General features: G+C 36.9%; 1 protein-coding gene across 1 annotated transcript in view; it reads right to left on the bottom strand.

Moving 5' to 3' along the window:
* SLC9A9 (solute carrier family 9 member A9) overlaps positions 1–12,016 on the bottom strand; it is a gene marked incomplete at its 5' end in the record, with an annotated part of 210,810 nt that overhangs the window by 110,965 nt on the left and 87,829 nt on the right. The window contains one exon of the mRNA XM_082319179.1: positions 3,197–3,285. Within this exon, the coding sequence (XP_082175305.1) occupies positions 3,197–3,285 (89 nt within the window). The remainder of the gene's footprint in view (positions 1–3,196; positions 3,286–12,016) is intronic.

The raw sequence follows: 12,016 nt of genomic DNA, 5'->3' as shown, positions 1-12,016 counted from the left end.
AAACTGTGCTGGTCTTAGCTTGGCATTTGAGTGAAACTGATAGAGAGCAGAGAGAAAAAAATAGCAAGGAACATCTCTTCTGTAGAAAACACAGCATTGTCCACGCATCCCTTTCTAGAGCTGGTGTGTAGGGGTTTACAGTCTGTCCACTTTCAACAAACCAGTAATTTCTATTTATCTAGCAACACCCTGCCCAGCCATGGATTTACTTGTAGCTGAGCAAATCAACCCAACCGAACGGTACATCAGAAGAACCTAATGTAAAATCTGAACTATAACGTCCCAAGATTTAGAAGCAACTGTTGTTTGCCTGCAGCATAATGTGAGGTTATACTAGCAGCTCTAAATAATTCTAGAGAAAGCTTCACAGAATCAAATAGCTTTCGATCAGGTCCTAGCAGTTTCATCTTCTCCTTCACTAAAGATGTATTGGATAAATTAAACTTTAAATGTATGAAACTCGGGAGCACTCTGTTTGACCTAGCCTTGTTGCCACGGATGGCAGTGCCAATTTTAATGTTAAAATCACCATGACCATAGTCAGGCCAATGATGATAACTTAAAAATACTGCCATAAACCATCATTGATGTTAAAAACAAACAATAAAAAAACACAGAGAGAATGTTTATAAATACTTAGTGAGAACTGGGATTATGGGATTGAATGAAAACTCTCTAAAGCCTGCATTTTCACTAAATCTTTGTTATCTCCCTTTTCTTATGTGTTAAAATAATCCATTGTTTGTGACAAGATTTGTGTTACTTTACACTTTCAGATTCTGTAAGCTTCAGACGCTTGAAATCTAATATTTTGTCTTTCATAGAATGTTAAACAGTGATTGACTGGATAACAAAGGATATGTGGCATCTTTAAACAGGCATTCTTAATAGAGGTTCTTAAATTCTCATTTAAGAACTGTAGATAAGTTTTCATTTTATATCAATATCTGAAGAAAATCATACCAGCCTTTTTTTTTTTTCTTATGTATTCTTTTACAGCAAATGATGAGGTATTATGAGAAATGCAGAACTCGGCATCATGGCCAGAAACACCACCTCTATCATTGTATACTGAATTTTACCATCAAGCTATGAACTTTTAACAGTTAGTAAAAAATGTAAAGAAAATTATGCAAAGCAGTAGAGAAAAAGCATTTGTTTAAAAACAGCTAACACAATTTCACAATCTGATTTACAGTTTTAAATCTAATTTCCATGTTTTTTGTTAGCTTTAGCCTTAACTCACTGTTTTGTCAGTGTGCATTACAGTTCACCAGTCCTTACTGAAAGGTCTATCATATTGTAACAAAAGAGAAAGACTGCCTTGGAATAATTCTATAAATGAACTGAAAAGCCCTTGCTTTTGGCCAGTAATGAGCAATAAAAATGACTTAGATTGGGAGTGAAGCCATCTGTCTGAGCAACAATATTCATTTAAAATGCACTGAAGCCATATATGATTATGAGAATGCCAAGTGTGTGGCTTAGTAAATTCTCTGGAAGAGAATTCTTGGGGAGAGAGAAAGAGAGAGGCATGCAGGTCTCGCTGAAAACAGCTACATATGAGAGGGTAATCTTTGGATTAGAAAATAAATTAGAAGAATTCAAAGGAATTTAACAACAATTTTTGAACCATATCGTAAGGGAGGCTGAGGATTAAGAGCTTATGGGGGAAGAGAAAACAGAATAGAAGGGGTGCATAAAACTCAGCACCATAGAGAAACACATAATCCCTTTTCTGTGTGTTCAAGGGTAGATTCAGTTTATTTTCACTATTTTGTTTTGCACTGTTGAATGAGAGGGAATGAAAGAGTAAACATGGACAAAACCAGTATGCATTTAAACTAAATGTTAGTGAATTCTGTAGTTGAAAACATTCATATGTAATTAAAAATACCATGGCCTTTCTTTTTCTCTTTCTGTCTCTGAGGCTATGCATCACTAAATCATATGGATGAATCCCTGAAAAAGCCTTGTGTTCAAATCGTAACAGTTATATGCAAGGGTAGTAATGGCATATGCAATTCAGTATTTCTGCAAAATGGAAAGAATTCTATAGTAGATATAAATGTTATTCCCTTTTGATACAGTTACCAGAGAAAGGTTCTCTTCTCTGCTGGAATACTTCTCGAAAACATCATCCTCTGCTGGTATGAAGAAATGCAATTGAAAAGACTTATCCTGTTCAATAGCGAACATTTTATTCTGGAAGTACTGATCAGAAACTTTTCTCTGATTTAAAATCTGAGAGAGTCTGACAGTTGAACTGACACTGTCAGTATTTTTTCCATCAAACTGTTTTTGATAGAAAATTGGATTTTTGATTAAATTGAGATGTGCAAGAAATGATGAAATTTTCTACGTAAAATTTCTGATGCTTAAAACAGAGGAATCCTGAAAAAGGTACCAGATTGCATCATGAAAAATATAGTCTTGGACTATATGTTTCCATTTTGTTCTAGGAGATAGATTTTCTACAACCTGGGGTTCTTGGGACATAAGAGTCAACATTAAAAGGGAAGAAAACTGCATTTAAATGACTTCTCACAGGATCTAGGTAGTGGCGAGGTAGTCTAAAATTACTCCTTGTGCTGGAAAGTATTTTGAACATTGCAACGCCATATATCTGGTACTGAGAACAGCCCCAAGTTTTAAAAAATAATTACAATTGTGCTAGTCACCTGTTCAAACAAAAACCAGATGACCAAATTTCTCTAAACTCTGAACAACACAATGGAAAAAAATCACTGTCTTTCTAATTATGTCAGATTTTTAATGAGGCAGAAATGAAACGATGTCATTGCTCAAGTCTGTGGGCCAGACTGCAGTTTATACAGTCCCTTTGCAAAAATCCACATGGATCCAATCTCTCAGACCACTTCTCTCTTATTTACCAGAGTTCTTTGATTTCCTTAACTTCATAGCATTCTTGTATGGAAGCTAGTGTAAACTGTTATCTCCTTACCCTTCATCTCGTTGACTGACATTGCGGGTCTCTAGGGAAGAGCACATTCTTATATTTTTTGCTTATCCAGAGAATTGTTACTGTTTTCCTGGCAAAATCTCCAGTTTTCCTCTAGTGAAGACATAAGCCTCTACCTTTGCATTAATGAAATCCCATCCAGCTACATTCCAGTACCTCTGTCTATTCCTTACACTAGTTGAAGACACAAAGTCAGTTATTTCCATGCCCTACCTGTTTAGTTCTCATTTTGGAATCTGGTGACAGATTGCTGTAGGTATAATGGGCCTGTGTGACTCCACAGAAAAGGACTGCAACAATACCTGAAATTCAAAGAAAAACCAGAGTTAGCTGCTTCTGTTTTCTTTCTTAGGTTTGTCAAAGGGCTGCATAAAAAAGCTAATTAGACTGTTAACAGAATTTTATAACAAAAGAACTTTAAGATATGTTTTATAAGAGCATCTTTCAAACAAACAAGAATTTTGTTTCTTTGCTAAAAATCATGAAGGTCTTGAATCTTCTGCTTGGTCCATCACACATCTGTAGCATTTCCACTGTTGTGTATTTGGCCCAAAACTGTAGAAAATTTGTTTGAATTAATACATGGTAACATCTGACCATAATCTGACTGACAGTTAGGCAAGACTAACATAATTGTAATATGAAGGACTTCAGACTATTTGAAAATTTTGGCAGAGACTGAATAGGAAAAGAAAAAATAATTTTATTACATTTAAATGGTTTGAGAGCACTTGGTATTGAATGACTGCAACAGGGGACAGTCATTTCAATCTGTGCCTGATTGTTAGCCTTATCATAAGCAGTGTGTAACAATGTGCAAGGTGGACAACAACATATTGCTTAAAAATGATGCTCTGGCAGGTGCAAGCTGCATTGCCCAGAATGACGAGGTCAGTGACCGTAGTCATGTGGCCGTAATTATACTTCCCAGCCTGTGGAAGGTCTTGAGGAGCAGGGCAGCAGGTTTGTCAGGAATAATAATAAATTTGTATTATAGAGATATTTCTTAGTTTGAATACTTCCTCCCTGGCCCTGGTCCTAACTCACTAGAATCATTGAGTAATGTCACTGTAATGCAGTATTACAATTAAAGTAGCTGATAATATTGTAACAGTAATTTCTCGTCAGCTCTGGACACAGATAAGGCAGAAGGAACCCACACAGGGAGAAAATAGAAAACCAAAAATAAGTGTCCACCAGTAACCATATGTAAATGCCCATGAAGGAAGAAAGCTCTGTGCTTTTCTTAAACTTGGGGCATGCCTACATAGATAATTATTTATGTAACAGCTCAGGGCTTGTTCACGTCCATTCCAATCATCATTCCCCTGAAAACCTCCACACACATTTCCCGAAGCACACGGAGCATGCAAGTTCCGCTCAGTTTCTAGACGCGCATCACATGAGCAACAACTAGTTTTGCACAAAGCCAGCCTGCAGTGTGATCACTGCATGCCTGTGATCTCCGGGGTTCACACACAGGCAGTTTTCCACCATCCACCCCACAGTGCTTTAGTTCTTGTGCCTTTCAGCCCTTCTACGCGCTGCCTCCTGTCTAAGAGCTACAACGTGCTCTAATTAGCATTTTAGTTCTGCTTCCTCATGGGCTGCTCTGCAAATTGTTGGGGTACTTTTTAGCTCATAGGTTGCTGACGTACTGAAATGACACTGATGAATCCAAGGAAACACACTGAGGCAACAAAGCAGGCAAAAAGATACCTGTCCAGGTTTAGGAATTATCCATCCTTGCAATGTGACTGCAGTAGCTTTCTAGGCATTTATTGGGTTAAAATACCATGAACTGAAACATATAAACCAGTTCTACTGCAAGCAAAATAATCCCAGCCTGTACCTTCAGTCCTGGACTTGAAAGTGAATAAGGCTTCTTCCAGCTTCTCCAGGATGGTGACTCTCCTGAATTTACAAAGGCTGGCAAGAAGAGGCTCACTAAGGGAGCAGGATCTACAGTGCTGCAGGCTTTAGCACAGCAAACCCAATATAAAACAATCTGCTACTTCAAAAGGATTAATAGAAGCAGGCCAGGCTTCACAGTCACAGGAAAAAATGGACAGTAATGTACTGAACAAGCATCAGCTAAAAGTGCTGGTGCCTCGATAGGTTCTTTAATAGGCTTATCCAAACCTCTGAACGTTTGAATTTTAGCAGCAAGAGGGCCCTGGTGGTAAGTGAAATATCCTCCTTCCCTAAAGCAAGGTATAGATGAGGAAACATGGTAAAGTAAAAATTTAGACAATGCTGAAACTATTTCATTTGGAGGAGTGTGTGCGTGGGGGAACAGCACATTGCCACATACCTGTGAAAGTAATTATTACCTTAGTGTGTCTTTCTCAAGTTTCTGACTCTCTTTGGATTGCTAACTGTGAAAATGTTGTTCAACAAAATTCAACCTTCTTTACTTGTAAGGCTCTCTTGTTTCAGGGAAGAACTGAGGCCTGGCATTAATATGCCTTTGATGGAAGAAAAAAGTATGGAGTAAAAATTTCTGAGATGAATTTGGCACAAGGGATAACTGCCATCCGAAAGAAAATGAGAAAGCAAATCATTTTTTTCCCCCACAAACCACTGTAGACATTTTTGTTGCTTCTGGGTTCTCTTTATATTGTAAATTTACCTGTACTACTTCTACAGAACACAGTCTCTGCAGCCAAGAGAGATTCCACTGAGCTTTAGCTGCTGTGTCTTTGTTTTTTAATATTTATTTTCTTATGTCTGTGGTTTTTTTTTTTCTTCTTTTTTTTTTTTTCCCCCTAACTACACTAAGACTTCTATTTGCAGTAAATAATGTGGGTACTAGTGAGATTGTCACTGCCTAAATACATTCCAGGAAGTTCATGTTTTTGTGAGGTCTAATTGTTCTCTTAAATGAGTCTAAGTCTTTTTTCTCAGTACCTGTATTTGATTGTGCAGAACTGATTTGGGGAGTTTAAAAATTCTCAAGGCATTAATAATATGCAACGGGATGCTCAAACAATGAAATTTCAGTTAAAAAATATAGCCAATCAGTAATGTTGCTAAGTATCACTAGCTGCAGGCTCAGTAACAGAAATGGAGATAAGAGTTTCTGATTCACTTTCTTTTACATGAATCATCATCGTGCTGTCTTGCATTTTTAAAATTGACTATTAAATTCAAGTATGATTATAAAATGTTTTTTGACTGCTAAGAAACTGTTAATTATGGGTAGTGAAAGAACTGAGAGAGTGACATGAGGAATAAAATGGCCTAAGTCTGATTTTACAATAGGAATAAATGATCTGAACCATGCAATTATGCAAGTGTAGCAACTAGATACCCTGTTTCCAGGGAAGACTGGGGGAATGCAGTGGAATAGTTCAATTGCTACAACTGAAGGCTTAATACGTACTAGCCATGCCTCTTGTAATGAATGCTTAATAAAAAAACTTGGTGAAAATTGTTTGTAATGCATTTCCATAAAAATGATTACTTAAGAGTAATGACCAATTACATGTTAATGCAACTACAAAGGAAAGAGAAGTACCTAAAGAGGCAAGCATAGAACTTTTTAGTGAGAAGGAAAAAGCAATCTGGATTTCTTTGTAAGACTATTAAAGCTGGATTTTGAAGTTAGCTGGGTAGTAAAATACTGTATGAGCTGTGTATGGCACATAAATTAGGTTGTTAAATTTTTGCAGGCTTTCTTTCACAGGGAAACAGATAAGACCATGATAATACTGGAATTGTAAACAGAAAGTATTTATTAGATGCAGGGAGGCAGATAAAGTGAGATGGTCCTTTTACCAGTCCTTAGTGCTCAGTGCTTTACTTTTGGGGTGTTGGAGACTCAGCTCACTTTTTCAGTGCCGTTACATTTGTTTCATTTTTAAGTGGCAAATTTAGCAATTACTGAGATACTTAGTGCTACGATTGCTGAACAAAATGCTAACCTAAAGAAAACAGGGAATGTTTTGAGTTGAAATGGGTGGTCAGTTGTTAAGTGCAATACAGCCGCTTGTGTCTACAAATACAGTTACTGAAATTTTTCACTTAATATAAAAAATGAGAAACCTCACAGTAAAATGTTGATAGTCACTAGTAAAGTGTCAGCTGCAGTTCAGCCTCTTTGAAGAGGTTTTATTAGAAATAGAAGCCTACCATTTTATTTGATTTTTTTCTCCTTACATAACAGAGAAAAAGTGATAGCTTGTTAGCTGCTTTTACAATTAGAGAATTTACTCTTACATTAGTTTTGCCAAATACTCGTAGTTGAAATTGTTGCTAGGACAAAAGCTAGTAATATCAAAAGATAATATAGGATAAAGGAGTAACTTATATCTTTAAAAATATTTTGTTGATCGTGTGAATATTAACATTATAGTGTGAGTGTTAATTTATAAGTGTTAATCTAAAAATATTTCCTATATTGTCACTGAAAGACAAAAATCTTTTTTTGGATCATTTCATAAATAGGCAAAAGGAAATGCACACTTGCTTTTCAATATCTGGTGCTAAGAGAAAAACTGGAAAAAAGTCTGCCTTTTGTCAGAGAAGGGCAGCATGCATAGTGTGCTTTTAATGCAAACCTGGAAGTGACTGTCCACAATTTAAACTTCAGAATTTGCTAAACTGAGACAATAAAACTGACATTATGTCTCCGGCTGTCAGGTCTTTTATTGGTAAAAAAGGGAATTTAGAAAAAAAAGCCAAACCTCTTTCTTCTGGGGAAACAAGGGAGTGGATAAAATGTATAACTTCATTTGAAAAGACCTATAGGTAACTGACTGGTTTTACTCCCAGCTTCGAAGCATTCCAGAGCTTCAGGGATGCCTCTCTAATGATGCACAATGTACTGCAGATCCCACAGTACAACAAGCAACAGGAACTGGTCTTTCATCAAAGGCAGTGAAATGTGGGAAAAAGAGAACAATGAGGACTGGGTAACAGAGAAATTATTTAAACCAGATAACATTTGCTTTGCAGTCATATTTATGCCAGAATATCTCCACAGCGCTTACTGGGCACATCCCAGTGCAGACTGAATGTGTGAGTGGCAGGAAACAAGGCACTGTCTTCTGCATCAAATTGTTGCAGTAATAGGGTTATAAAACCAGTAGCAACAATATCCCTGTTCAGTCTGTTTTCACTGAGGATATGAAGTGTGACTAATAATTTTTTTGATACTGAAGCAAAGATTCAAGGCTTCTTTCACCAGATCTGCACCAGTGCAGAACCAAAGCTGGTGCTTTGTTTATGAAGCTTTCATCTCTGGAGTTGTCTGAGGTTGATTTTATGTTGAAGTGACAGAAAGCAATGAAAGACAGAGCTGAGGGAATTTTTTAGGCCCTCATCTGAGGCATGATCATTGGTATTGCACCTGGCTGCTTCAAGTGAGACCTGAGCTTCAGTGTTGTACTTTTGTAACCCCAAAGCAATTGCTGCATTCAATTTATATTGGAACTCCTACGGTGAGGCACATCAGGTTTTATTCTAGACACGCTGAGTGCTTACCCTGTTTATGCTGAACCTATTCACTAGCAATAAGACTCCACTATCCTCATTTTATGCAACTGATCATCAATCTCAGCCTAATGCTGTGCTAGAATATGTACTTTTCTCTAAAAGCAAACACCTTTCTCATCTTCCCTTACTGTCTTAAAAGGCTATACCTACAACAGGACCTAAGTTAGCCAGACCCAAGCACTGACTCAAGTGATTGCACAGTCTGGTCAAGTGATGCTGTTGAAAGAGAGAATGGGATAACTGAAACTGCACAGAGTATTGGGTCTAGCTTATATGTCAGCAAAATATGTCTGGAGCGTCCTCTAAAGTACAGGATCCACCTGACATTCCCCATCTTAGAATACCATCATCTCTGGATGATCTAGAGCCATCTCTGAAGTCCCGTGGGAAGTAATGGATTAGTAATTTGTGGCAAACCTGCCCAGTTGTCATCTGTCTCTGCACAGCAGTGCAAATGTCATCTTCTTATCTATGAAGAGCCTGCTTTACTAATTAGTCCCAACTTTCATCCTTTCCTCCTAGAAGTGGCAGAACTACAGCTTAAGAGAGTTGAGGTCTGTTTCCTTTTGACCTAGAAGCCAAACTATCTGTTTTCCCTCGTTACTGGAGGAGTCTATCTGCTTCTCTGTATGATGCAACATGGCACATTGCTTACGCATAAAAGAAAGAAAACCACAAAGTTGACAATTTAATGCCCAGAATAACTTCGTTTTATGGAATAATGTCAGCCCAGTGAACTAAAGCCAATCAGGTACCAACCTGCATCATTCTCACAAATGCAGACAGAAATGTTTTGATAGATCCCTTCTGAGAGTGATACAAGAAGAAGAACTGGTCACAACATTAAAAAAAAAAAATGATGAGGTAGATGATGGATCCAAGACGAATTACAGCAAGCAGATGGGAACAGTGAACAGCCACGAGAATAACTGCACTTTGTCAGCAGTACTAAGGAAAATAGAAGTTGGTGACATTTGTTCTTGCTATGTCCTAAATACAAAGGTAGCACAAAACTGCCCCAGTGAGAGACCAGATCTTTGGACTCGTCCTGAGTACATCAGTCGTAATAAGCTGCTTATTTATTTTTGGAGGAAAAGCTTTCTCACTAAGTAGACTGTGCTCTCCTGTGAGCCCCTGAATAAGAAGGCAGGTGTCAGACATATCACGAAATGTTCAGACAAGAATTGCTGAGGGTGAGGAAGCAGCAGTAATTTATTATCACAAGCTATCTCCTTGATAATGATCAGAAAAAAATCATTTTGGGCTGGGCTTTGAAAAACAGTAAAGGAACAAAGATGATCCCCTCCAACATTTTTTCCTTCAAGATCTATTGTCTTTCTTAGCTTCATAGCACAGGTCTTTGGCGTGTAAAATCAGAGGCGGTTGGTCATATTTTTGATGCTTTTACAGAGATAAATTCTATATGACTTTGAAGTATGCATTAACTGAATACATAAACGCAAATAAATTCACATGGATATACTTGAGTGCATTTTTGCAGGTATATTAATCTCTTTATTTTACTATCTACTTAAGTTCAAACAGCTGTAGATAGAGAGGTTCTAACTGAGGTGAACATAAATGCCCATGTACATCATGGAATCTTTCACAGACTAATGACTGGGTGATCAGTTAAAAATTAGCAAATTTTGTTAATTATGAAGCAAGAGAACAAGCAATTAATAAATGCAAGATGTACTTTTCTCATTTATTTTGAGAAGTGTTTAATTTAAATTATTTATGTTTTTTTTCATAGCCTACTAGTAAATATTTTGTAATGAAGCTTGAAAATGAAAGCAACTATATAAACACTGACCTCACTATAGTACTCTGTTATTACACCTTTGCTCAGCAGTCAGGAATGATATACTTTGGGGCAAATCACAAAGTGCACACAAATTAGATTCCACTGTATAAGAATCAATTTATCATGCATATGTCACAGCTTGATGATATAGCTGTAAGATTAATAACCATAACATTAATTTATAATTTACAGTTATCAGTATAACAATAATTGTGTAGTCATCCTAGATTTTTATTTTGATTTGCTGGTTTGATCAGATCCATTTTTCAACCAGGTCAGGCCCATATATTGTGTGTTATATATCATGGGATATCTTGAGGTACAGGAATAAAATATTTTATAAAATGTTGACCTGTGCTACTCTCCATTCACATTTTATTTGAAAAATCCGCAAGTAAAACAAGTGAGCTCTACCACCTACTATACCTACACAAAAAAGTGTAGCCCATTATTTATAAATTATGACATGCTTCAATATTGGACTTCAAAAGGCTCTTAGTGACTGAAAAACTAGTGTGGAAAGCATTATAAGAATAAAATTATTTTGCAATTACATTACTTAATAGCTACTGAGAAATACTGTAGCTAGTCTAGTGTTAATCCTTTGAAGTTCATTTAGAAGGAATGAACAGAGGAAACACAATATCCAAGGAAAATGAGGATGAATATAGGCGTAAATGTACAATGGATTGAGTTAATTTTTGAAGTAAGTCCACTGAAGTCAAAGACTTCAAACCAGGAATTTAGTTCATTGAATGGAGTGGTCCAGCAGTGTCATTGCATGGTTATGATGCTCTCTTAATTCTAATGATTGCTTTTGAGGATAGACACACTTGACTGTAAAACCAGATGATGTATGCATTAAGGAAGACAAGACCGCAAAGTAAATAAGCTGGAAAAGACTGCAAGTGAGAGAGCATGGATTAAGAGCTGAGTGTGTTCTGAAGGATGACGGGCTTTCCTCTGGGCTCCCCGCACCTTCTGCAGCAGGTGCTTCGTACATAACATGCCCACGTAGGAGACTGCATGCAATAACTGCATTTTACACAGATTTCCTTAGCCTGGATATGAGAAATCAGAGCCACCTCTGAAATCTATACCTCCAACAGAACCTAAGTCAGCTGAAAATTTTTTAACCAATACAGTAATTCTGCTGAATTGGAAGTTTAAAGTCATGTTATGAAAGGAGAGGAGTTGGAGCTGCTTCAGATGAGACTGAGAGAAGATGAAAGCACCATCAAAACTGGTTAAACCAGGCAACTAAAAATATCCACTCTAAAGTGTAATGTTAGCACAGTACTAATAAAGTCAATGCATTTACAAAACACAGCTTTGAACTTCTGAAGCTACAAGAAAGGCTCCATGAGTTTTTTCCATCCTAACAGCTTTGGACAAAAGCCTTTCACAGAAACTAAATGACAAAGACTCAACTGATAAAAATTTCAAAACTAAACTTTGCCTCCTCACAACAGTGTGATTAAATAATTTCCACCTGAAACTCGGAACACACCCATGAAAAAAAAGGCTAGTGACAGACCTAAAAGGGCTTGGTATGTTTTCCTTGGAATTTGTGTGTTGACAGAGCAATTCTCTTTTACATGCCTATATCAATTCCTTTATTTATAAGAAACAGCTAAATTTCCCAATAATTTTCTATTTTTTCCCTTAAATTGGAACTTTGGTTCCACTTTCTTCCTCTGTCTCTCTCTCTGTTCATTTAAAGTTCC

Source organism: Platalea leucorodia (genome assembly GCF_965183815.1).
Source record: "Platalea leucorodia genome assembly, chromosome: 8".
NCBI lineage: Eukaryota > Metazoa > Chordata > Aves > Pelecaniformes > Threskiornithidae > Platalea > Platalea leucorodia.
This window is presented reverse-complemented; position numbering and strand designations above follow the sequence as displayed.